The sequence below is a fragment of the Acinonyx jubatus genome, chromosome B3 (assembly GCF_027475565.1).
Source record: "Acinonyx jubatus isolate Ajub_Pintada_27869175 chromosome B3, VMU_Ajub_asm_v1.0, whole genome shotgun sequence".
In the NCBI taxonomy this organism is placed as follows: Eukaryota; Metazoa; Chordata; class Mammalia; order Carnivora; family Felidae; genus Acinonyx; species Acinonyx jubatus.
In genome coordinates, this window is record NC_069386.1 from 112,605,353 (window position 1) to 112,633,192 (window position 27,840).

Consider the following 27,840-nt stretch of genomic DNA (forward strand, 5'->3'; position numbering starts at 1 on the left):
CAGCACAGAAAGGTTTAGTGATGATGTAATGTCTGAGGCCAAGCAATGCATTCAAGGCCATTTTGTTGGACTCCCAAGGCACAAGTCAGCTCTTTTCTCCAGGGGATGAGTTAGGATATCATTCTCATGATTTGGGGGGCTTTGCCATCTAGCAACTTAAAAAGAAAGACCTGTGTAAGTGATCCCAGTGCTCAGATAATCCAAGCTCAACCCTTTTAAGAAAACTTTATCATACTTTCCCTTTCCTTCCCTCTCCCATTTTCAGCAAGAGGTAGGAACTATTAGGCGAGGCATTAGATAAGACCAAAGCAAAAGAAGACTTAAAAAATTACCACCCTGGGGGCACCTAGGTGGCTCAGTCCGCTGAACGTCCGACTCTTGATTTCAGCTCAGGTCATGATTCCAGGGTCGTGGGATCAAGCCCCATGTCGGGCTCTATGCTGAGTGGAGCCTGTTTAAGATTCTGTCCTTCCCTCTCCCACTGCCCCTCCCTCACTTGTACTCTTTCTCTCAAAAAAGAAAAATAAATAAAAATAAATTGCCACACTGTCCACTTCCAGGCCACATATACCTGTTAGGCTGAAAGACTTACTTCCCAGAAGCCTGAGCTCTGCTGGACTTTCACAATGTAGGGCAAGAACCATTTAAGGAATTGCAAAAGAAAGGGAACAAAAGCCTGGTGCTGTCTTATGAGCGTGTGCCAGAAGAGCTAGCAGGTGGAAAATTGGTCCTCTTTTTTAACACTGTTAAGAGATTGGCTCACTGAGTATGCAGAGGGGAGTGTGAAGCTTGGGAGACAGAATGCACCCAGTCAGGCTTTAGGGAGAAAAGGGGAAAAAAAAAAAATCCAAGTATGATGGTGATAGCAAGGAGGAGAGCCCTTGGGTTCAGGCAGCCTCCAGAGGAAGGAGTGCTGTTTTACTGCAAGATTCCTCACTATACCTTAAGACTAGAAGGTGGGCTGGTTTAAAAAAAAAAAAAGTTCAAGGCCATATCCAGCCTAATTGCTTTTGTTGATGCCCAGCCAATCTGATGTCACTTATGTCACCTTATCTGATGACAGAAGTCATAAAACTTGAATAATTAAAAAATTATACTAGAAATAAACTATGTATTGTTGGCCAAAAATAGAGAAGAGAGATTGTATGTAGGGCCCTAAAATGAAAACATCAAAGAGGTTATTATGGGCAGTCAGTCACGTGTCTACTACAGCATCTGGCACACAGTAGATGCTCAATAAATACCTGGGTTTTTTTTTTTATTTTTTAAGAGAGGGGAGGGGGTATGAAGTTAGGAAGGGCTCAGTAGGAGATAGCAAAAACGAATTGCCTCCACTCACCTATGAATTAGTGACAGACCAAGAAACTAAACTTGAAGGAAAAACATCCTGCTGAAGCACAAAGGTTTTAAACTGGTGGCTCTAAGGCAGAATAGGCATGGTATACAGATTTATCTTATCCATACAATAAGGTAGCAGTTTGTTACAACATCTAAAAATCAGGAGATTTCACATTAAAAATCTTAATTTCTGGCTTCCTTTGAAAAAAACCCAGAGGCCCTCATGGAAACAATAGGCTGAAGCTAAGTCAAAGCTTCATTTAGATGGGATTCATTTTTTTTAAGTTTTTTTTAACATTTATTCATTTTTTGAGAGAGAGAGAAACAGAGCACAAGTGGGGGAAGAGCAGAAAGAGAGGGAAACAGAATCAGAAGCAGGCTCCAGGCTCTGATCTGTCAGCACAGAGCCCAATGTGGGGCTTGAACCCACGAACTATGAGATCATGACCTGAGCCAAAGTTGGACGCTTAACCGACTGAGCCACCCAGGCACCCCTGGATGGGATTCATTTATATTCATTTATATTTAGAAGGGGTGGGCTCTCTAGTTGGCCACACTCACCACCACCCCCTACTGTTACTTCTAACCCAATTCACTCATTTTTGCTGCTTGCCTTGCTTCTGCTGGCATCAAGTTGTAACTTTTTTGTATAATGAAGAGGGCTGTAATGCAACTCCTGACCTTGGAGTTGTAAATTCAAGCCCAACATTGGGTCTAGAGATTATTTTAAAATAAAATATTAAAATATTAAATAAATAATAAAAATATTAAAAATAAAATATTAAAAAGAGAACTCAAAAATCTAGGTTCTAGTCCTGGCTCAGCTACACACATATGTATGTCTTGACTTATGTACCCAACCTCTCTGAGCCTCAGTTCTCTCATCTGTAAGAAGAGGGTCTATAGAAAATGATCTCTAAAGCTCTGTAATTAGAATTCATCTACAATGGTGGCAATATGCATAGGGGAGACACAAAGTAGTCTCAGCCTATTTCACACGCTGTTCCCTGAGTCTAATTTCTTGAGATGTTAATCTCATTTTGAGGCTAAAGAATTACCTAGTGAACCTATGATGGTCTTAAAAAAAAGTATAGGCTCTTTGGCACAGTATCTGTGTGGAAAGACTAATCTCACCGTAATTAAAAGCCAGAAGACTGTCTCAGATGGATAGATCACTTTCTTGACCGTGTTCATTCCTATTATGGAAATTCTCAGATTCCTCTCTGGGATGGTTACCCAGTCTATGACTAAATGAAGAGTTCCAGAGCACAGAGCTTCCAGCTGTGGGCGTTCTCGAAGTATACAAGAACAGACCAAATATAAAGACCAATATAAGGAAAGGATAGGCTTTGGAATTTGAAAGCAGCAAAAAAAGATCCTGTCTGGACTAGTCAAAGAATACACATGTCAATCCTGTGGATCATACCATAACTGTAGCAGCTGCTGCTTTAGTTCTGAGTGTGGAAAGTCAGAGCTTATAAATCACCTCTGAGAGACATGTTCCAGCAATGAGACTGTAAGTTTGGCCTCCTGTGTAGCACTTAGAAAGTATAAGCTTAGTAGATTAGCCTCACTGAAAATCTATTATTTAATTCATCCTCATAAAGCCCCTGGAAGTTAAGCAGGAAAAATGGTACTTATCAATTCTGCTTTACAATTAGGAAAACCTTAGGCCCACCAAAAGCTAAAACCACACATTGACCAAAGTATTCAAGATTTGCTTCAACAAATATTTATTGTGCTCTCACTGCTTTCGTGTACCGGAGACAAGACAATGATGAATTAGCCACATTTCATTTCTTTGTCTCCAAGGAGTGAACAAAATAGCCTAACATAAATCTCTATACTTCCTATTCCCTAGGTTACATACTTCTGATAATCTATATGGGGACTATGAGCAGACTTGAAAGACTTTACCTCTGAAATGGATCCAAAGTTAGAGTCAATGACTTCACATCCTCCTTCACAGAAAACCACACATCCCAATCAAAAAGCATCTAGATTATCAGAGTGGATACAGTACGCATAAACTTTTCCCCACAGGATAAAAATTCATACATAAGGGGTGCCTGGCTAGCTCAGTCACAAGAGCATGCGACTCTTGACCTTGGGGTCGTGAGTCTGAGTCCAACGTTGGGTGCAGAGATTACTTAAATGAGTATTTTTTTTAAATTACACATAATAAATTAGTCAAATCTGAACAGAAAAAAATCAAAGCCATTCAATGTTTCTATCATTATATATAACCTTAAAGGTAAAAACAACTACATTTTGGGGTGCCTGGGTGGTTCAGTCAGTTAAATGTCCAACTTTGGTTCAGGTCATGATCTCATGGTTCGTGGGTCCGAGCCCGGCATCAGGCTCTGTACTGAATGCCTGCTCAGAGCCTGGAGCCTGCTTTAAGATTCTGTGTCTCCTTCTGTCTCTGCCCCTCCCATGCTCACATAAATCTAATAAAAAATTAAAAAAACAACAACTACATCTCGTTAATGTACATAACCAGGAAAATCACAAAATACCTTCTCTGGTTCTGCCTACAGCAATACCTGTCCCAGTGTGTCTGGGCAAAATGGGTAATTATAATCTAGGTCAGAGGTTCTCAGTTGGGGCAATTTTTTTTCCCAGAGGACATTTGGCAACGTCTGGAGACATTTTTGGTTGTCTGGGGGATGGCTGGGGGAGATATTACCGGCATCTAGTGGGGACAGACCAGGGATGCTACTAAGTATCCTATAATGCACAGTAGAGCCCCACAAAACAAAGAATTACTCAACCAAAATGTCGATAGTGCAGAAGTCAAGAAACCATGGTCTGGGTGTTCTATATATTGGCTCGAGGCCTATGTTCTGGGTCTTTTAAGGGCTCCACGCAGACAGGTTCTGGCTGCTAATATAGGAGCTAAAAGAAAACAACATCTATTCTCCTTTACCTCTTCACCTTTCCCTCAGCCTCTGTGTTTCTGGTAATAAAGCCTAATAAACCATTACATTTAGTGCCTGCTTTTTATTGATCATTGAAATAAGGATCACACACGTAAGAGATGGACAAAGATGGAAAATCAACTTAAAAGCAAGGAAGAAAGGCAAGGAGGAAGAAAGGAAGGAAGAAAGAGAGGGAGGGGTTTGGTTGTTATTTCCACAGCTAAATGAAACTAAATCAACCAATCTAAAGAGCAGACAATGATCTGTTCTGCTGTGAGTCTGATCATGTCTGCAAACTGCTTCTTCCCACCTAAGAAACAAATAGCATGTAGAAAGTAAGTCATTCGTTTATATAACTGAGGACACCTAGTGGTTTCCAGTGTGTCACAGCTAAGTAGGCCCTAAGATTGCCTTCAATATAAATTCTGAATTTAGATATATATTCCCTTTTTTTAAATTTTTTTTAATGTTTATTTATTTTCGACAGAGAGAGAGAGAGAGACAGAGCATGAGTGGGGGAGGGGCAGAGAGAGAGGGAGACACAGAATCCAAAGCAGGCTCCAGGCTCTGAGCTGTCAGCACAGAGCCCGATGCGGGGCTCAAACTCACAGACTGCAAGATCATGACCTGAGCCAAAGTCAGACGCTCAACCGACTGAGCCACCCAGGCGCCCCTATATTCCCTATTTATAAAAGGGACATCCCTAGTGTAGACAACTTAAAAGATACTTTCAGGTTCTTTAATATTCAATTCAATTCAACAAGCATTTATTGTGCTCCTACTACCTATACTAGTCTTTAAGCTATGATGTTGGGGAGCATGTAGCAACTTCAGTCTAGGAAGAAAAATCTTAGCTTCTGCCTTCTAAAAGCAAGGTACTCGGGGGCACCTGAGTGGCTCAATTAGTTAAGTGTCTGACTATGGCTCAGGTCATGATCTCACAGTTCATGTGTTTGAGCCCTGCCACTGGGCTCAGTGCTGTCAGCACAGAGTTCACCTTGGATCCTCTGTGCTCCACACTCCCTCTCCCTCTCAAAAAAAAAAAAAAAAGAAAAGAAAAAAAAGGCAGAGTATTCACAAGTTCCCCAAGAACGGTTTCTTTTATGTCAACTCTAAAGAGGTGAGTACAGCACGTGAGAAGTATATGTCAAAATTTTACATGGTTGATGAACCCAAAGAGAACACTAAGCATTAGCAAGAGACTAAGAACTCTATTTTTCCAATCTAGATGGGAAATAGCATAAGATCTGTTGTGTTTTAGAAGAAAAAAAAAATCTATTTGTTTATTTGACCAATGCCTCCATATTTGTTTTTACTCGGCTTGATTACTGAGACCAGTCCAACTGGTGCACTCACTGACACTCACTTCAGAACTTCTATGGCCAACACAGACAGGTGCAAGAATGTCAAGCATGTTTTTAGACTGCCAGCTCTAAGTCAACATCAGTGTCTCAATTCCCAGTGAGACTGTGAAAAGGCTGGAAACACAGCTTGGGTTCTCCTTCCCAGTTGTGATGCTGGCAATAAAAAGAAAAAGAGTCAGCATCTGGCTTCCTATCAAACAAACCTGCTCAGCCCATCTTATCCAAGAAAAAGATGCCATCCCAAGGGGCCATTCAGGATATATGTCTCTTGGATGGTACTTAGGGTGTTTCATTCATCATTGTGTTTTATTGACACATACACAAAAAAGTCTCTTTTTTTGGCAGTCTCTCTTTTTTTGGCTAATTTTCCATGGACTCCCTCCTTTTTTTTGAAATGACACATTCTCAGAATCTTAAAATCTGTTCACAAACCTGGCAAAGCTAGGTTGCTCAGAAATATATTGTGGCCAGTCTTGGTTCATGGTGTGTACCTCATATTACCCACTGGCGGCAGCTCTGATGGAGAAACTCACTACTGTGCTAGAATGTCCCCAGACACTGTTTTGCCTCAATTGTCTCTACCTGACATGATGCTAAAGAGAAATAAAGACAAGAACAGAAAAAGCAGTCTGAGAAGAAAGCATGAACGTGGGACACAGGAGACAGAGGGCACCTACCTGGTCACGATCCCCTGCAAAGCAGCAACTTTTCATGGTGCAAGAGTTGAAGTAACCCTGATTGTCAAACTGGAACACAGGCAGGCGGGAATGGATGTCATAGAGCACAGGGGGCAGGCGACGCCTCAGGGCCAGGAGCTGGGTCCCGTTGCTGTTGAACCGCACACTCATGGCACTCTGGAGGGACAGGTTGCCACCATAGCGCAGGAGAGAACTGAAAGGCAGAAAGCATAGGGGTTGGCCATGAAATAGGTGGGACAAGACTCTGCAAAATGTACCACATTTACTTCTTCCCAAAATATGTCCAGAATCTCCTGTCAGGCTTATACATCTGAATTTTGGCAGATGTATAAGAAAGGTTATTTCTATGCAGTGGGCTAGAAGGTAACAATGGGATAAAAATGGCTCCTTGATTTCATCAAACCAAGTTATTTAACCTGTCGTGTCCTCTTTTCAATCTCCAAAAGGTGAATTACCAATAAATTTACAGGAAATAAGTAACAAAGCATCATGAGAGAACAGATATATTAAAATGATTAGTTATTTCATTTGCCTGAGCTAACTACGTAATCAGATAGATGATACTCACCAAGTCCCTGCGAGGTGAGTCGTGTCCACTCTAACTGGCTAATCATGGATGACATTTAAGGGACATATTTATCCTTGTATTAGAAATACAGAGCACATCAGCAGAAAAACAGATACTTTACTATTTATGCTGGATATTTTTTCAATAAATAATAATCATTTTATTAGTTAAACAGTTATTTTGACTAAATACTAAACAAGTTTTTAAAAATTTATTTATTATTTAATTTACATCCAAGTTAGTTAGCATATAATGCAACAAAGTTTCAGGAGTAGATTCCTTAATGCCCCATACCCATTTAGCCCATCCCCCCTCCTACAACCCCTCCAGCAACCTTCTGTTTGTTCTTTATATTTAAGAGTCTCTAATGTTTTGTCCCCCTCCCTGTTTTTATGTTCTTTTTGCTTCCCTTCCCTTATGTTCATCTGTTTAATACTAAACCAATTTTTAATTTTTTTTAATGTTTATTTATTTTTGAGAGAGACAGAGACAGAACGCAAGTGGGTTACTGGCAGAGAGAGAGGGAGACACAGAATCTGAAGGAGGCTCCAGGCTCCGAGCTGTCAGCACAGAGCCCGAAGTGGGGCTTGATTTCACAAACTGCGAGTTCACGACCTGAGTGGAAATCAAGAGTCAGACACTTAACCAACTGACCCACCTAGGTGCCCCTAAACAAATTATTTATTTTTTTATTTTATTTTATTTTTTATTTTAGAGAGAGAGAGGAAGCATGAGCAGGGGAGGTGGGCAGAGGTAGAGAGAGAGAATCCTAAGCAGGCTCCATGTTCAGGGTGGAGCCCAATGTGGGGCTGGATCCCACAACCCTGGGATCATGACCCGAGCCAAAATCAAGTCGGACACTCAACTGACTGAGCCACCCAGTTGCCCTTAAACAAAAAATTTTAATTTAAATGCAGAGTAAGTAATATAACAATTAGAAAACCAAGATGACTTGTTTTCCATTGCAGTTCCTAACGAGTGTATATTTACTTTGATTAATACATTTATATAGCTTCACAACGGACAGTGATATGTTCTGGTTCACCTAATATCGTTCTGTAGTCTCATAATATTCCTAACATTAAAAAAAAGTCACACAGTATGGTTCCAATTAATTTCTTTTGATGATTCAGAAGATACTTTCAATTTTACAGTGAACTAGGATGGCCATGAACATTAACAATTATGCAGTACTAAATAAAAAAGGGTGTGTATATGTGTGTGTGCTTTTATTTTTTCAGTAGTTAGTATCCTTGACTGGCTAGGCTATTTTATTATGAAGGGATGGACTGTTCACTGACCACATCATAACCAACGTTTCTTTTGTATTTTGGGTTCAATTCTTGGAGTACTGAATTACTGGTAGGAAAGTGAAGTTAAGTATATACATTGGGGGAGGTGCAGAAATTCATGTTAACATCAAACCTACTAACTTGTTTTGCCTCACACAGACTTTGTTGTCCTGGAAAGAAAATAATCCTAGTAGTTTTAGGGGGAAAAAGTTTATAAATTCTAGGGAATCACAGAGCTGGAAAAGGCCTCAAGAGGCCTAAATTAGAGCCTGGCAGATTTATCTGAAACATTTTTAGGGGAAAAAAAAAATGGCAGTTTACCAAGTGAAAACTTGAAGAGCTATATGCTACCAGAATAGATTTAATATTGAATGAAGAAAACACATTTTGTTTTTTCTTTGGCATGACAGTGATGGGGAAGATTAGGGGGACAGGAAAAGAGATACCCCATGGGAAAAGGAGCCCCTGAAACCACATGCAAAGATAGCTGCCAACCTGGCCTGATCACAAAAACCGTCTACACCAAATAGCGCCAGTAAGTCTTATGTCTCCCAAAAGCAGTGTTCTCACTAGAGGGAGGCGTGCTCTAGGTACAGAAACAAGGCCTGGGGCAAAACAGGCTTTAATCCTCTTATCACTGGAATGAAAGAAAAGAGAGAAAAGACTTAGGAAACAGTCCCTAGAACTCCAAACATCAAGGAGGAGCCTGGCACCCCTACGGGCCCCAAGTAATAATCTCTGTAGACAAATGTTCTTATAACGGTCCTAAACAGAGGCCACACTCACTCACATATAGAGAATGAATGACGGGGCTGTTAGAGTCCAGGCATTTCCTTTACAGGGTGCCCTAGCTGCCACAGGCATGTGGTGTTATCTAAACACTGAGCTCAACAACAATGAGAGGCTTTCAATCCAAGATCAGCATGGAGTGTACAAATAAACCACCGTCTGTAGAACTGAAGAGGAGCGGGGGCGTGGAAACAAGACTCAACAAAAAGAAACTTGGCCAGCCCACCAGCAACAGCAGCAGGGGTTTGCATCAGCTCAGGCATCCCTGACAGGAAAGCTGGGGCCACCAAGCAAACGCCCTTTCCATCAGTTAACAGGAACTTCCTCTGCCGATTCTAGTCAGACCTGCAGAAGTCTGCCCAGGACAGGCATCGGGCCCATCCCAGCCCCACCCAAGCTCCTTGACCTACATGTGCAATCTAGCCACTCTAGGGGTTCTGTTTGTGGGTTCCAGGAGGGTCACTAATTTCTCCTGCCTATGCTTCTGGGCAGGGAACTCCTATCTCTCACACAGAGGGCAGATAAGTAGGAATCTTGCTCCTAGAGTGCTTGGGGGTGCTAAAGAGCAGCTGCTGAAACTGAATACTTCATGTTTGGGCATAAAATTAAATTCCTTCCAGAGGATGGAATGATACCTGAAATCTAGAAAGTGAGCTATGTTCACTATACTTTCTCAGCAGGGGTACTACAGCTGGTTCCTCCTGAATAGTATGCATGATCTAGTTCATTAGGAAGAAAAACCTTAGAAGCAGTTTGCCCGCACAGTCAAGATAAAAAGATAAGGTCAAAGACGCTCTAGTTTACAGTTTCAAGCGTAATATGCATGAGAAATCATCTGGGACTTTTTAAAAAATGTGGATTCTCAGGATCCACCCCCAGATATTCTAATTCAATCTGGGAAGTGGGCCCAGGAATCTGAATTTAACAACCCCAATTAATTCTGATGCGTGTGACTTTAAAACCACCCTTTTGAGAAACATGGCTCCATTTTGGAATTTGGGGGGAGAGGAATCAGGAAGAGAAGGGAGAGTGAGGTCAGTGGGAAAACAATGTGGAAAGAAAGTGGATTATCAGAGGTTCAACAAAAAGGGAACCATACAATATGGCACTTTTTATAGCCCCTGGTCTATTAGCAGAAAGGACTCTATTTCCTTTTAAAACTCAGAGTTCCCCTCTACCAACAATGCCTAAAATGCCTTTCTCCTGTCATCAATACATTCCCCAAAGGAGAAGTTTCTCATTTCCTCTTGGAGAACTGAGGGAGGAAAGCCTCAATCTTGACTTGCTTTCTGAACTCTGATGTTGGTAACGGAGATGCCAACTGTCTCCACTCCTCAGAGAAATGGCCACCATTTCGTACCAAACAAGATGAGCAGTATCTTTTTTTTTTTTAATGTTTACTTATTTTTGAGAGAGAGGGAGACAAAGTGTGAGTAGTAGAGGAGCAGAGAGAGAGGGAGACACAGAATCTGAAGCAGGCTCCAGGCTCTGAGCTGTCAGCACAGAGCCCACTGCAGGGCTCAAACTCACAAACCGTGAGATCATAACCTGAGCCAAAGTCAAACACTTAACCGACTGAGCCATCCAGGCACCCTAAGGTGAGCAGTATCTTGCAAGGACTAGCAACAAGTTAAAATGAGTTCAACTAAAATATCCCTATTTAGAAAAATAAAAGCAATAAATCTATTCCCAACCTATCTTCAACCAAGGATTTGTCATAAAATACAACAAGAATGGGGTAGGAGGTAATCCAAGGGTCAGCATGTAAAAGATCCAGGACAAAAAGCAAGAGAACTTTGAACAACAGGAAAATATTTCTCACTAGTGTGGTCTCCTGGATTCCCCACCCTGCCCCCTGCCCCCCCCCCCCCAATATTGAAATGGACTTCTTTATTGCTCTGGCAGGGTAAAAAGAACATTTTTAAAAAGTACTTGGCTAAGGCTAAGGTCTTGGAATAGAAGAGAAACAAGCTAAGGCTGTTTCCAAGGAAAGTGACTAGGAGTGTCATGTTCAACACAAGACAGGGCATTGATAAAGTTTCCAAGATTAGACTTCATGAACCTAGGTTTCCATAAATCCACAACAAAGTAAATTCATCTCACGGTACCAACATTATTTTCCAAAGCCAACTGGCATGAGTTTCTAAGTGAAAGTTTCAATTAACACCCATGAAATGCACTATTATTCCAAATCACAGACATCAGAGCTGGTACTGGACAACCAGAGTGGCTAAATCAAGGTCCTTTGGTGGGGGGAAATCTCTCCCTCCCCTCCAGTTCTGCTTTAGGGCAGGATGACCTATAAGGAATAAGGAAAATGTTGTACTTGCTATAACACAACCTGTAGAATATGACAAATCCCAGAGGACAGTAGAATTATGTAGAAAGTGAACAAGTTCAGGGAGTCACCAATCTTATTAGCCCACACCAATCCTATTCAAGTGTGTTCAGGGTCCTAATAATCCCTTAAACCTATCTTTTATGTGAGTTAGTAGGAAGAGAACTTGGGCTTTCTTTTTTGTTTTTTCTACCATAATCCTCAGTTCCAAGATTGAGACTTCTCTAGAGGGAACCAGAACTGCTGGATAACCAGTATGAGAAAGAGATACTGTGATATGTGACTAAACAAACTCACTTTCCTCACTGCCAAGCCTTTCTGGCCTGAAATATAGATATAGGTTCAGTGTACCTGCTAAAATTTCCTTCTTTTTGAAGGTCCTGAAATTTAAGTTTGAGTGAAGTTAGCACAAGGGCCTGATAAATTTCTGATAAAGAGATCTTTAGATAAGGGCGCCTGGCTGGCTCAGTCGGTACAGCTTGTGACTCTTGCTCTTGGCACTGTGGGTTCGTGCCCCACATTGGGAATAGAGATTACTTAAAAATAAAATCTTTAAAGACAAAAAAAGAGGGAGAGATTTTTTCTTTAAATATATTTTTTAATGTTTATTTTTGAGAGAGAAAGAGAGAGAGCGCGTGTGCACGTGAGTGGGGGGGGGGGGGGGGGCAGAGAGAGAGGGAGACACAGAATCCGAAGCAGGCTCCAGGCTCTGAACTGTCAGCACAGAGCCTGATGCGGGACTGGAACTCATGAACCATGAGATCATGACCTGAGCCAAAGTTGGACACTCAACCCACTGAGCCACCCAGGTGTCCCAAAAGAGATCTTTAGATGATCAAATGGCCTATCCAGTCCTCCATGAAGCAAACAAGGATGGCAGGCATTGCAGTGTTTCCAATCATCATCTTCCAGTACAGGGACATACCCAAAGTTGAAGGGACCTGAGCCTAAGTTTTTGCGTATGGCCCAGAGATCCCAAAAACCACACAGAACCAAACGAGATCTCAAAATAAACTAAGAGGCACCACCATAACAGATTTGTTCTTGGACACTTGTGAATTTCCCATAGATAAGGACTCCACATTTAGTCATCTCAGTTCATCAGATGGCCTGGCTGATTCAAAATCCCCCTTCACTCCAAGCTGCAGAAAATACAGAGGCGTTTCATAAGCAGCCATTTAAATCTTCACCTTAAAACAATTCTTGGTCCTAGCTTCTGACAGACATGACGTTAGCATCAGCCCTGACCTCACAGTATATTAAACTGGGGAGGGAGAGTTTAATGAACAGTGGTTGGCAAAAGGCAAGAAAAAACAAGGGAAGAGGATGACTGGGATGGCAACAGTAACAGTGCTGAAGGCGTGGGTTGGAATATATGCAGGTAAATAGGCAGTGCTTGATGGCAGGACAGGAAGCTGGTGTGGGTCCACTGACTGTCGGGGTGCAAAGCCATAAAGTTGGAGGAATGTTAAAGAGCAAAGAGGCAAAGTCTGGAAAAAACCCTAAGCAGAAGAGGGTCTGAAAACAAAAATCACAATTTGTTACCTTTTTTTAAGAACTCCTATGCAAACAGTTGAAAACAAGAGGAGAGAGGAATATAAAGGAAAGGGTAGAAGGCCAAACTGCTGACTGATGAGACACAGCTATAGGAAGACAGTCTGTTTCTTACAGAAGCCATTCACTGAGAATGTATCCAAAAACCAAGATCACCTCTAGTTGGCAGTAATAGATATGTCTCAGGGCACGTGGTGGCTCAGTCAGTTAAACGTCTGATTCTTGATTTTGGCTTAGGTCATGATCTCATAGTTCATGAGATGGAGCCCCGCATCTGCACTGTTAGCACAGAGTCTGGTTGGGATTCTCTTCTCCCCCTTCTTTCTCTCTGCCCCTTCCCTGCTCACATACGTTCTTTCTCTCTCAAGATAAATAAATACACTTAAAAAAAAAAAAAAAAGAAATATCTCAGGGGCGACTTGGTGGCTCAGTTGGTTAAGTGTCTGACTTCGGCTCAGGTTATGATCTCACAGCTCATGAGTTCAAGCCCCGCATTGGGCTCTGTGCTGTCAGCTCAGAGCCTGGAGCCTGCTTTGGATTCTGTGTCTCCCTCTCTCTCTGCCCCTCCCTCGCTCACACTGTCTCTCTCTCAAAAATAAATAAACATCTAAAAAAAAAGGAAATATTTAGAATAATGGCTTTGAAACTATTTTTATAGAAACTCTTTGTAAAGCACATTAAAAAAAATTTTTTTTAACTTTATTTATTATTGAGAGACAGAGAGAGACAGAGCATGAGCATGGAAGGGGCAGAGAGAGAGGGAGACACGGAATCTGAAGCAGGCTCCAGTCTCCAAGCTGTCAGCACAGAGCCCGACATGGGGCTGGAACTCACAAACTGCGAGACCATGACCTGAGCCAAAGTCGCACGCTTAACCGACTGAGCCATCCAGGTGCCCCTGTAAAGTACATCTTATACTGCATCCCAGCACGCCCACATTTAGCATAAATTCATTAAACCATACTTACCACCTACAATACTCTGATTTCTATATTTTTTTATTTAATACTATGACTATCTAAATTGATTTCATGGCCCACAGAAACGTTGAAAGAGCTTTCTACCTTAACCTCCTTGCTTCCACTCTTGGCCCATGCTTCATTTATCCTGAATAGCACAGCCAGAGGGATGCTGAACCATGCATCAGAACACATCATTTCTTTGCTAAAGATCCTCCAGTGGCTCCCCATTTACACCAAAGTAAAAACCAAATTCCTTTCAATGTCAATAAAGCCCTAGACAACTGCTTTCCCATCTCTGAATCTTTGACTCCGCCTCCCAGCATTTTTCTTACTTTCCTCTACTTCAACCACATGATGCCTCCATACCGATCCTAAAACAAGTCAACTATGCTTCTACTTCAGGGTCTTTGCACTTGCAGATCCTGCAGCCCACAATGTTCCTCTCCAGATACGTCCTCAGTTCAGTCACTTACTTCTTTATGCAAATATCCTCCTCAATCGGGCCCTTTCTGATACCCTGTGCAAAAATGCAAGCTCCCTCATACTCCCTGCCTCCCTTGCCTGCTTTACGTTTCTCTACTACATGAATCACCATCTTACATACCATATATTTTTATGTCTTTATTTTATTATTTGTCCTTTCCCATTAGACTATTAGCTTTTATATCTTTCCCCCACATGCCCCAAGTGCTTAAACAGTGCCAAACACGTAGTAGTCATTCAATAAATAGCTGTTGAATGAATGATCTAATGGATCACGAGCAGCAGTTTGAAAAACCCTGTCTTTGGGAACATTAAAAAGAAAAACAGGCTCCACCAAAGTTCACATGTGTCCTGACATTTGTCTGCACATGAAACCTAATCTGAGAGGCAAGCAGCAAGGCAGCATAAAATTGGGAGAAATAGCAAGAGGCTTGGAGATCATCTGAACCAAAGTCCTCTTTGACAAAGAACCGACACAATTTGCCAATGACCATCCAGGTCGCCCCCTCTTCATAGGGTATCACCACACACACCTTTCAAGTAAGTTAAATTCATCTACCTAATAAGTGGCCAATAAGAAGGAAGAGTTTAGCAGGCAGGCAGGTATCTTAATTATATCTTGTACTTTACAGTGAGTTTCTGATATTTGCAGAATAAAAGTTCAAAAGGAAAATTAATAATTACATTTGGGGAAGTAAAATTCAAGAAAGAAAATTCACGTCAGGGTTTAGAAAGTGAATGGTGAATCCCACAGGTTTTGAATATATGCCCTATCCAATTTATGTTCACGAATAGATAGTGATAAACATTCAGACTGATGGGTGTATGAAGATATATTAATTAATATATTAATTAGACTACAGGATTTAGGTAATTTCTTTTTTATGCCTTTCATTTTATTTTTCCAAGTTTTTCTACAATGAACATGAATTTCTTCTGTAATCAGAAGAAAATATGTTATTTTAAAATATCATCTCGGGGCGACTGGGTGGCTCAGTCAGTTAAGCGGCCGACTTCAACTCAGGTCATGATCTCACGGTCTGTGGGTTTGAGTCCCACATCAGACTCTGTGCTGACAGCTCAGAGCCTGGTGCCTGTTTCGGATTCTGTGTCTCCCTCTCTCTCTGCCCCTCTTTAGCTCACTCTCTCTCTTTCTCTCAAAAATAAACAAACTTAAAAAAATATATATCATCTTATACACAGATCCTTTTTACCTAGGGGACCACAGAAGACAGCTTTGAGAAAAGTATGAGAATAGTAAATTTAAAGACCTTCTTAATGGAAACTTCAAATAATATGCTGCCCCATAGGATTCTGGTGCAGATGTTAAGTTTGAAATTAAATCATACTTTAAATTCACATAATGATAGTCAAAGAAAAATTTTCAGAGTCCTCTGAAAATTTCAGTGTCCCTTACTATCTTTCTCAATGAGGGCAAATGATATCCTTCCTTTGATAGGTTTCTAAGTACTAAACAGGCCTATCTTGGTTAGCACTGAACACAGTCAACAGGTTAGGTCTGAAATTACACTCAGTTTGATTTCTTTCTGCAGATCCCCCAATCCCACTTCCAAAGCACCCATAAATAAATGGCAAAGTCATATTACTGGAATAAAAAACAGATTCAAAATACAAAGTATTTTATGCAGAATCGAGAAACATTGTTCTTGGAAAGTCTTCTATACGTGGGTAAATTCATGAATAAATAAAGCCAAAATGATTGAGAGTGTACCAAGAAGTCCCTATCTAAAATATGTGACTTGCCACAAATAAAATATAAGTGGTCAAACCTGTTACTACAAAATAAAAAGTTCAAGCTACAAAGAATTCACTGATGGAATTATATACCACAATAGATACCCTTAAAAAAGCAACTAGTTCATTTAATTTACAAAATGTTTATGTACACACTGTATCATCTAATCTTTACAGTGGGGATAACGTTATTCTCATTTCACACTGGAGGAAACTAAGGTCCTGAGCAGCGAGATGATTTGGTTCTGAGTACACAATAGGTAAGCAGCAGATGTAGGCCAGAAGTTTTTTTCTGCTTCTTGGCTCACCAAGATTTCACAGAATACATGGTAGAGATGGATTATTCTACCCAGCAAAGTGAACAGTATCAGCATCAGGGCCAGAAGGATTCATCTAAGTCATTCACTTCACACTCTTTCCTTTCACATCACACTCATCTATTCATGCATGCATTTACTAAATAAACATTTATTGAATACCTGCTAACTATTTTAGGTATTGTGCTAGGCCCATGGATTCAAAGATGAAGATAAAGGGGGGACCCTCAAAAACTCATGAGGGACAAGAAAACCAACAGTTTCCTTTTATAACATGAATAGTGTTATACAAAGGAGAACATGTGCTGTGAGACACAGGACGAACCTACCCTCCACTGAGGAGACAAGAATGAGTGTGGTCACAAAAGGTTTCTTAGAAGAAAAACCCAAGCTGACTCAACAGAAAGAGTCACAGAGTTGACTCAAATTCTTAACTGGAAAAAGAAATGAGAGAAATCTGGATATGCTAATATATGGGTAAATTCCCAACACATACTGATGAGTGAAAAAGTCAAGTTGTAGAATAATTGTATAGCAGTAAAAACACACATGCATATAGAGACAAAAGCATATACTACAAACTCCTAACACTCATTATCCAGGGGAGGGGGCAGGGGACCAGATAGTCAGAAGGGACTTCAGCTTCACTGAAAGTTTTAAAAGGAGAATGCTATTAACAAGTATTCATATTTTTTTTAAAGTGTTTATTTATTTTGAGAGAGAGAGAGAGAGAATGTGTGTGTGAGCGGGGGGAGGGGCAGAAAGAGAGGGAGAGACAAGAGAATCCCACGCAGGTTCTGCACTGTCAGTGTGGAGCCCAACACAGGACTCAAATTCACGAACCATGAGATCATGACCTGAGTGAGCCAAAATCAAGAGCTGACACTGACCCACTAAGCCACTCAGTCACCCTAGTATTTGTATTTTTTAACTTTTAATTTGGAAGTAATTATAGAATCAGAGGAAATTGCAAAGAAACATACAAGAAAGCCCTTTGTACCCTTTGTCTAGCCTCCCCCAATGTTACCATCTTGCCTCACTATAGTATAATATCTAAACCAGGAAATTTACATTGGTACAATCTACAGAGCTTATTCAGATTGTGTCAGTTATATAGGCACTCATTTGTGTGTGTGTGTGTGTGTTTGTGTGTGTGTGTGTGTGTGTGTGTGTGTATTTGTAGCTCTACGCAATTGTACCACACGTACAGCTCCGTGTAACCACCACAATTAAGATACTTAATGTGTACCATCATCACCTTACTGCTACCCGTTTATAGCCACGTTCACCCTCTCTATCCCTATTGCTAACACCTGGCAAACACTGTTCTCCATTTTTCACATATATTAGTTCATGTATGTTACATACATGGAATCATGCAGTATGTGTCCTTAGGGACTGACTTTTTCACAATAGCATATGGTTCGTTTTTAATTTATAAAGGAACTACAAAACTATATTTCAGAGTAGCTGTACTATTATACATTCCCACCAGCAACTTAGGAGTGATCCAGTTTCTCCACATCTTCACCAGCTTTACTGGTGTATTTTTTTTTTTTTAATGTATTTACTTATTTTGAGAGAGAGCCAACGCAAGTAAGAGAGGGACAGAGAGAGACAGAACCCCAAGCAGGCTCCACACTGTCAGCACAGAGCCTGACACAGGGCTTGATCTTACCAACCATGAGATCATGACCTGAGCCAAAATCAAGAATTGGATGCTTAACCGACTGAGTCACCCAGGCGCCCCACATTACTTATATTTTAAAAAGCTAAACTAAGAAGTCGGTCAATGTATTTTAAAACAAAGGGAGAGACAAAACTAGACATTCTTAGCTTTCTATGGACATACCTAACACCATCTATGAAATATCTCTGTAACCCAAAAAAAGCCCAGGAAACAAAAAACAAAACCACCCACAAAACCCTGAATACATTTAAGCCCCAAGATCTAAAACCAATTTATAGAAAAAACTGGGGTAAGAAGGAACATGCTAAATGACAGTATAAAAATGCAATCAGCATAATCTAAAATGTGAGAAATTCCATATGACAAATAATCCAGTGTCTTTAACAAATAGATTGCAAGGGGGAAAAGTGAGAGGCAGGAATACCTATAGATTAAGAGACTCAGAAGCCATATTAACTAATTTTTATGTATAAACCTTATTTTAATCCTGATTCAAAAAAAACAAAAAACAAACAATTGTAGCATTCATGAGACAATTAAGGAAATTTAAACACTAATTAAATATATGCAGTGATATTAAGGAGTTATTGTTATTGTATTTAGGTGTGACAATATTGTGGTTATATTTTTAAAAAGAATTATCTTTTTATGGAAAAATTTTGGCAGTTCCTCAAAAAGTTTAACACAGGATTTACCCTAAGACCCAGCAATTCCACTCCTAGGTGTATATGCGAAAGAACTGAAAACAGGTACTCAAATTTACTTATGTATAAATGTTAATAGTAGTACTATTCATCATACCAAAAAGTGGAAACAATTCAAATGTACATCAATGGGTGAACAGAGAAAACGTGGCGCATCCATACAACAGAATATTATCCTGTCAAAAAAAGGAATGAAGTACTGATACATGCTACAATGTGGATGAACCTCAAAAAACAGGATGATAAGCAAAAGAAGCCAGATCAAAGGTCACATGATGATGAAACATCTGGAACAGGTAAATCCATCGAGACAGAAAGTAGATCGATGGTAGCTAGGAGCGAGAGAAAAATATCCTAGAAAGTCACCGTGTAAAGGGTAGGAGTTTTATTTTAGGATGATGGAAATATTTTGGAACTAGATAGAGGTGGTGGTTGTAAAACACTGTGAGTGTACTACATGCTATGAATTTTTCACTTTAAAATGGTTAATTGTATGTTATGTGAATTTTACCTCAACTGAAAAATAATCTTTCAGAGATACATATTAAAGCATTTACAGAGAAATGATATAATGTTATGTGGAAACTGATTCAAAATAATTGGGAAGGGAGGTCACAGATGAGGAATAAATGAAAGATTGTTCATGGATTAAATACTGAAGCTGGGTGATAGTTATATTGGAATTCATTTTACTATTCTACTTTTATATATATCTAAAATTGTTTTTTTGTTTGTTTTTGGGTGTGTGTGTGTTTTATTTGAGAGCCAGAGAGAGAGAGAGACAGAGACAGAGAACATGTGAGAGGGGGAGAAGAGCAAAGGGAGAGAAAGGGAGAGAGAGAATCAATCCCAAGCAGGTTCCATGCTCAACGCAGAACCTGATGCAGGGCTCGATCCCAAGACCCTCATGGGATCATGAGGCCTGAGCCGAAATCAAGAGTCAGATGTTTAAATGACTGAGCCACCCAGGTGCCCCTAAAATTGTTTTAACATAAAAATATTTTTAAAAAGCAAAAAGTCAAGATTTGATTTTATAATAATAAAGTCCCCTTGGTTTAGGGATTTAATATCACCTCCTTCTGAATAAACAATACTTGAGGAATATTAAAGGAAGGGTATTCCCTAGATGTTTGGGTCTGAAGTTAAGTCTCTTGTTATAAAAGGCACATTTGTGCTTGGTATGGACACGGGGAAGCTCTGGCCTAAAGCCCAAAGACGCTGGGTTAGAATGAACACAGAAACAAATTCAACGTGGACGTCTGAATAACCACAACTTCCATCTTATAGGATAAACCAAGTTACTAAATCACCTGGGATATCTGTTTAAAATGGCAGATTCACAGGTGCTGCCTCAGGTCTCACAATTCAATCTCTGGATCTGAGCTCCAGGAAGCTGTACTTCAACAAGATCCCCTGGTAATTCTAATGCCCTCTAAAGTTTGAGAACCACTGGGTTAGGATACCAGGGGCCTGGTGTCTTCCATTGGACAAAGCTGATTCTAGAGCTCCACCTTGTGGCCTAAAAACCAGACAGCAACTTCACCAGAATCTGACTCCCCAACATAACTCTGACAGATGGTCAAAACCCAGCAAGAACCCTTACAACCTCCTTTAAGGATTTATTCCTTAGAGACAACATTTTGATCCATTACACTCAAGGAATTAATAGGTCCAGAAAACATTACAAAAACCCTGCTTTGAAAATACAGACTATTTGGGGATGAGTATAAAACTATGCACTCATTCAATATTTACTGAAGGTACCAATATTCTAAGTGATGTGTTAGGCTCTAGAGATAAATAAAACATGGCCCTTTCCTTAAAACTCCACAGGAGGGGCACCTGGGTAGTTCAGTTGGTTGAATGTCCAATTCTTTTTTTTTTTTTTTTTTTTAATTTTTTTTTTTTAACGTTTATTTTTTTATTTTGAGACAGGGAAAGACAGAACATGAACAGGGGAGGGTCAGAGAGAGGGAGACACAGAATCTGAAGCAGGCTCCAGGCTCTGAGCTGTCAGCACGGAGCCCGACGCGGGGCTCGAACTCACGGACTGCGAGATCATGACCTGAGCCGAAGTCGGCTGCTTAACCGACTGAGCCACCCAGGCGCCCCGAATGTCCAATTCTTAATTTCAGCTCAGGTCATGATCCCAGAGTCTTGGGATTGAGCCCCGTATCAGTCTCCATGCTGAGTGTGGAGCTAGCTTGCTTGGGACTGATTCATTCTTTCTCTCCCTGTGCCCCTCTCCACTGTTCGCTCTCTTTCTCTCTCAAAAAAGAAAATCTATAGGAAAACATGAGAGGTGATAGTACAGATCAGGATAAGCACTTCTTTTTTGTTGAGAAGCAATTCCTGGACACTGGGAAGGAAATAAAAAATATAGTAATGGTCTAGCTGGAGATAAACACTCATATTAAAAGAAAACTAATGATGGCGAAAGCAGCAACCAAGCCAAGCAACATGCATGCCACAAACCGTAAGTACTTTACAGAGACTCTGAATAAAGAGATCTCTTCCCGTAGAAGACAAAGCTTCATTCATGCGGCACACAGTCTGTGCCAAAACTCTGCCAGGTGCTGGGGACACAATGAGTAAAAGGAAGCTTTGAGTATGTAACAGGGAGCAAGGATGCTTTTCCTGAGGGGCACTAACTTACTGTGGACCTGAAAAGTACTAAAACTTGAAAAGATCCAAAGAAACAAGAAAAAACTATCTCCTCCATTTGTGTTTGTATGTGGAAGAGAGTACAAGGGGAGAGAGGAGGGACACTGGCACCAGAGAAGGAGCAGATTGCTTGCTGAAGGAGTTGTTTTAGCCAGTAAAGTAGGTCATACATTCATTCCAAAAGACATTTTCTTAGAGCATCCCACATATAGGTTCTGAGGATGTGCCCATGAACAAAGATAACAAGAACTCACTAAAGCTCCTGGGTAGGGGAATGGCAAGAGTGATATTGAAGGATGTGTGCTATATGGCAGAAGCAGGAGGCAAGTTAAGAAGGCAGGGCAGCTGGACCCTTCCAGAAATAGTGCTATGGGCTTGAGATGGAGCTGGGGCTTTCAGAACTGAAAACAGTGGCCAGGCACTAATGCAGAACAAAGCTAGTTATGGCAGAGGGTGAGAGAGACAGAAGAGGAAAATGGGACTCTGGGGTTTCAGCTGGGATGACTGTGGGAGTAATGGTGACAAGGATAAAAACAAACAAGAAAGGAATCAGTTCTAGGGAGAAAACAAGCTTTCAGTGTAGGTCTTGGTGGATGGACCACTTGCCTGAGTATTGCATAGGTACATACAGAAAGATGGGAGAGTGGGGAAGAAAGGAGTGGCTAACCTGAAAGCATGTCCCCCGATTAAACCTAATCATTCTGACAATTAAACTCCAACAATCCCTAGCTCTTCTCTGGTGATTCTCTACATAATCCAAACTGCTAGGTCCTCCTGACTCTCCTCCCTCCCTCTTCTGTCCCTTCAAGCCATTCCCTGAGATCTGGTGATATTGCTACAACCACTGGAATCACAGGGAAAGCAAATACCTACAGGGAGACAACAGTGATCTTGGATTTTTAAAAATGTACTTTAGGGGCATCTGGGTGTCTCACGAGATTGAGCCCCGCATCGGGCTCTGCATTGATGGTGTGGAGTCTGCTTATTTCTCTCTCTCCTTCTCTCTGTCCCTTCCCCTGCTGGTGCGCGCTCTCTCTCTCTCTCTCTCTCTCAAAATAAATGAATAAACATTAAAAAAAGAAAAAGACTGAATTTTGAAAAGTAATAAAATAAAATGTACTTTAAACACCTTAAATACGTTTTTTTAAAAAAAGTTTATTTATTTATTTTGAGAGAGAGAGCAAGCGAACACATGAGGGAGGGGCAGAGAGACAGAGAGAGAATCCCCAGCAGGCTCTGTGCTGCTGTGAGTGCAGAGTCCAACATGGGGCTCAGTCTCATGAACTACGAGATCATGACCCGAGCCGAATCAAGAGTCGGACACTTAACTGACTGAGCCACCCAGGTGCCCCTAAACATACTTTAAATTGTACAGTAAAGAGCACTAATTATATAGCTCAAAATTTTTTTTTTTACTAAAGTATATACCTGTGAAACTACCTCCAGATATAAAATCCTAGAAGCTTTCCTCATAACACCCCATAGTAACCACTATTCTGACTTCTATAACCTGCTTATTCTTGAACACCATACACTCTTTTCTATCTATCTGGCTTCTCTCATTCAATATTATGGCTGTTTGAGTCATCCACGTCAATGTGTGTGTCTATAATTCACTCTTTTCATATCTGTGTGATACTCTATCGCATGGCTATTCTGCAGTTTCCTTACCCATTCTTCTTCCATGGACATTTGGGTTGTTTCCAGCTTTTGGCTCTTATGAATAAAGCACCTGTGAATATTCTTGTACATGTCTTTGGTGGAAGTTCATACTCATTTCTCTTAGGCTATACCTAAGAGTGAGGTTGCTAGGTCATGGAGTCACATGTTTAGTTTAGTAGACATTGACAAAGAGTTTTCCCAGGTGGTTGTACCAAGTTACCCTCACCTAAAATCTCTGAGAGTTTCAGTTGCTCCATGCCCTTGTCAACACCTGGTACTATTTATTAGTCTCTTTAATTTTAACCATTCAGGATATATAGTGATACCTTACTGTGGTTTTAATTTGCACTGCCCTCAGGAGTAATGAAGTTGAATACCTTTCAAATGCTTATTGGCTTTTTGGTATCTTCTTTTGTGAAGCACCTATTCAACATTTCTGCTCATTTTAAAAACTGAGTTTTCTTTTATTTACTGATTTTTAGTTCTATTATATTCTAGATAGGAATTCTTGTTCAATACATGTATTATGAATAATTTTTTCCTAGATCATGGCTTGTCTTTCCTTGGCTCATCTTTTCACTTAACACTGTCTTTGATGAACAAAAGTTTTTAATTTGAATGAAATCCAATTTATCCATTTTTTTTTTTTCTTTCATGTATAGCACTTTGTGGGTCGTGTTTAAGAAATCTTTGTCTACCCTAATGGCCTTGCACTCTGGTCTGGATAGCCTTGTTCTTTAAAGTTTCAACAAAGAGCAGACCATGAGCGCCTTTTCCAGCTTTTGAAGTTGTTCCCTGAGCTCTATTTTCCCATAATAGTACAAGCAACCCTCAAAATGCAACGTGGCAGAGACTGTCTGGTTTGTTCAGAGGGCAAGGAGTTACACTTAATTTGGTCTCTCCAGAAGCAGGACTGACACAGGCCCCACAAAACAGACATTTAACCTAGAGGCTCCCAAAGCCAGCTGAGGTCCTATGAGAAATTTTTTTGATGGTAGGAATTTGCACTCATTGCCCATTTTCAGATGTGTCATTTACACACCACGTGAAAGCACTACCTTACAAGGTAAGTCTTTACCAGGAATTCCTGGCTTGCCCTAGTTTTATCATTGAGTGGGAAAGAATCACTCTCTTTATTATCCTTGTCAAAGCAAGATACGATTACCTGTCACAGAACTAACAGTTTCTTTCAGAAAGTGACAGAAATTAAAGATATGAGAAGGGAGAGAGGTGGTAAGTGAGCAGTCAGCTGAAAGAGGGAATTAAAAGAGTGAAACAAGCAGAGTAACAGGAAGGGAATCGTCACTTTTCCTGAACTCTCTCAAATTTAGAAGCTCACAGATCCGAAACCTATTCAGAGGCCACTACACCAGTCCAAGCAAGAAATAACTGGGATGTTGGCAGTGACGAAAGAGGATGGCTGTAAAAGGACATCGGCAGAACTAATCCACATGAAAGGAATGAAGCCTGGTCCTAATGTGCAATGTATATGTGTGCGTGTGATGTTTTCTCCCTCACCCAGTCTACCGGATGGCCCACTCATTACCACTATTATCCCTAAAGCAGACCTTTCAAACTCCCATGTCTATAGGGCCAGGCAAGTAATGTAAATGAGGGGAGCATCCCTGGATTGAGACATATAGGAGTGGTGGAACACATCTGGAAGGTCTGAAGAACTCACTGCAGCTTTGGCTGACTATTGCCATATGAGAATAAAGATCCAATGATACCAAATCTTCTGACTTTTTCAAGAGGTGTTAGAAATTATGATTTTTCGGTGTAATTTCCCAAACACTATTAATGATGTAGGCCAAACAAAATATCTCTCTGGGTTGAATTTGACCTATGGACAAGCTCTGCAGCAAAATAAATAACGTGCACAGGTCTCCAGGATTAGAAATAACAAGAAACTTAGAAAGCTAGCATGTAGACAGAGGCTAGGCCAGGAGACAGTGAAAAAGGATTTAACTTTTAGAGGCAGAACATCTAAAAGACTCAGACTTTAGAGTTAGACATGTCTGTACTGGAAAAATCGGGAGAGGAATCCTGACAAAGGTCTATCGCAAGGGGGCATAGATGAAAGAATATACAAGGACCTTATTTGCTTCAAAAGGGAGGGGGTGGACATGATACACCAATATACACGCACAGGCTACTTCAACTCTGTGCCTTGATTTTCTTATCATTAAAACAGGAATAGAACCTACCTCATAGGGCTGTCATAAGGACTAAACAAAGAACTATTCATATGTCTGTCATTATCCCTTGTAAGAAATGCTTAATAAATGTTAGCTATTATTTATTATTATGAGGCACTGAGAGGTGAAGTAACTTTCAAGAATACATAGCTACTAAGGTATACTGCCTGGATGTGTAACCGGTACGATGGCTTCAGATTGTACACTCTAAACCATCAAAAGAGCTTCTGCCTCGCCTTACCTTGCTGCAATGTATGTGAAGAAGTCAGATCCGATGATAACTGAAGTCCCCTCTAAAGCTAACATTTTATTCGACCAGCCAGCCCTTTGATCAACTTATTTCAGGGCAGAAGCAGGACACATGTGATCCCACTCACATGCCTACAGACTAAAGTAAAGAGGTACAGCTTAGGCTTGGGGTAGGTCTGAGAAACCACTCCAGCACGGAATAATCCATAGGTTAAGCCAGGAAGAAAAAAGTGTTCAGTGTGAGGCCCCCTTATTGAGCTATGAAGATTATATTTGTTTCTAGGAGGCCCAGAATTCACTCACAAGCCCAAGCTTTAATAGGCTGAAAATTACTTACAAGCATGCTAAGTAAGGAACCACAGTAGGTTCTAAATCTAGAATCGTTAGAACACTGAGCAACTTTTATCCTCTTGGGGGTCAAATGTCTCTATGAGAACCTAGTAAAAGCTCTCTTCCAACCCCTCGAAAAATTGCCATATGTGCTCAGTCAGATACACAAGCACACACAACTTTAACTGCAATTTTGAGAGTTTCAAATTCCCTAAAATCTCTCTGTAGACTTTAAGTATCCCTTGGAATAGATCTACTTAGTTCTAGGGTTGTCCTCCCAGGGATTCAGATTTGCCCCAGGATCTAGGTTGGGGTTTCTAGGCAGCTGTGTTGAGGAGACAAATCATGTATTGCAACTCAGCATAACTAATCCTGCATGGAAAAGACAAAGGCCCTTCTCTTCCTCTCCCACACCAATTCGTACTAAGAGAATTCAAACAGAAAAGATCTGTAATTCAATCCCAAAACACCAGCGGATGAAGAACAGGAACCCAAGATTATTTCATGTCCTTTGTCTACCTCACACCCATAGAACCACACAGAATCTTAGAAGTATAGAAAAATAACAAATAAAAACATCCTAGTCCACTATGCTCCTCTTTTTATTCCAAGAAAGGAATCAGTCAAGATCACCAATTAGCCTTATTAGATGACTTTTCTCCCATATGGGCTTTGAAAACTACAGGTTCCCCAAGAAACCATATAACCTAATTCATAATTAAAGAAGTAATCAAAACAAGAAGATAATCTTTCCCCTCATAAGACAGTGTAAGTGTTGGTAAGGGTCTGGACAAATGTGTAGTCGCATGCATAGTTGGTAGGTTTGTAAATCAGTGCAGCCTTTGGTGCTGGCAGGACAATGTAACAATTTTTATTAAAATTATAAAAACAGGGGTGCCTGGGTGGCTCAGTTGGTTTAGTGTCCAATTCGTGGTTTAGGCTCAGGTCATGATCTCACAGTTCGTGGGATCAAGCCCGGCATTGGGCTCTGCCCTGACAGCTCAGAGCCTGTTTGGGATTGTCTCTCTCACTCTCTTTGCCCCTCCCCCACTCAAGCATGCACGTGCACACACACTCTCACTTTCTCTCTAAATAAATACACTTAAAAAAGAAATTATGTTCTAGAAAGATATAGGAAACTGCTACAGTTACCTCTGGAGAGGACTAGAGACCAAGGAGAACTGTACTGATGTACAAACATGTAGAAATTATAAGTAACAGAGATAATCTGGAGATAGGATTTTTTTTCTTTTTTTGTTTCATTACACTTCTCTTGATATAAACCTTAAATCTAATAAGTGTTACTTTAAAATAAAACAATAATTTCACTTAGATTTTATCTATTTTAAAGTTTATTAATTTGGGGGTGGGGGGAGGAGGAGAGAGAGAATCCCAAGCAGGCTCGCGCTGTCAGTGTGGAGCCCAATGCAGTGCTCAAACTTATGAACTATAAGACCGTGACTTGAGCCAAAATCGAGAGTTGGTCACTTAACCAACTGAGCCACCCAGGTGCCCCAGACATTTGTTTTTTGTTTTTTTTTTTTAAAGAAGCCATGTTTAGTGAGAAGACAAGTAGAAAGGGGAAGAGAACCCAACTACAACGCACAGTAGGAAACTGCTGGGAGAAAATCAGGAGGAGGATTAAAACACTTAACCCTTCCTCTTCTTTTGAGACACGGCAGGACAGCATGCACTATTCAAGCTTTCCACTGGGGATGAACAGCTCAGGGCCTCATTCCAGTTACTAGCTATTCATTACAATGGTAAGTATGGAGGGTAGTAGGTTGGGAGAAGGCTGACACAGTTAGCCCAAATTCTGCCCCTTATTAATATGGTTAAGGCAGAATAATTATTCTTTTTTTCCCCAGAACAATTATTCTAAAGAGTCTTAAGTAGCAGAGATTGTTACAGCTGAACACAGGGAAACACAGGCAGAGAGCACACAGCGCACACAGTGCAAAGGC

General features: G+C 40.6%; 1 protein-coding gene across 3 annotated transcripts in view; it reads right to left on the bottom strand.

The window, feature by feature from the left end:
* Nucleotides 1-27,840, bottom strand: part of DCAF5 (DDB1 and CUL4 associated factor 5) — a 103,701-nt gene that overhangs the window by 39,353 nt on the left and 36,508 nt on the right. For 2 of the 3 annotated variants that reach the window (XM_027066023.2, XM_027066021.2), the window contains exon 6: nt 6,301-6,514. In XM_027066023.2, coding sequence (XP_026921824.1) covers nt 6,301-6,514 — 214 coding nt within the window. Of the gene's footprint in view, nt 1-4,949; nt 5,777-6,300; nt 6,515-27,840 lie in introns of those variants that run through there. The other variant, XM_053224615.1, reaches the window with a different exon arrangement.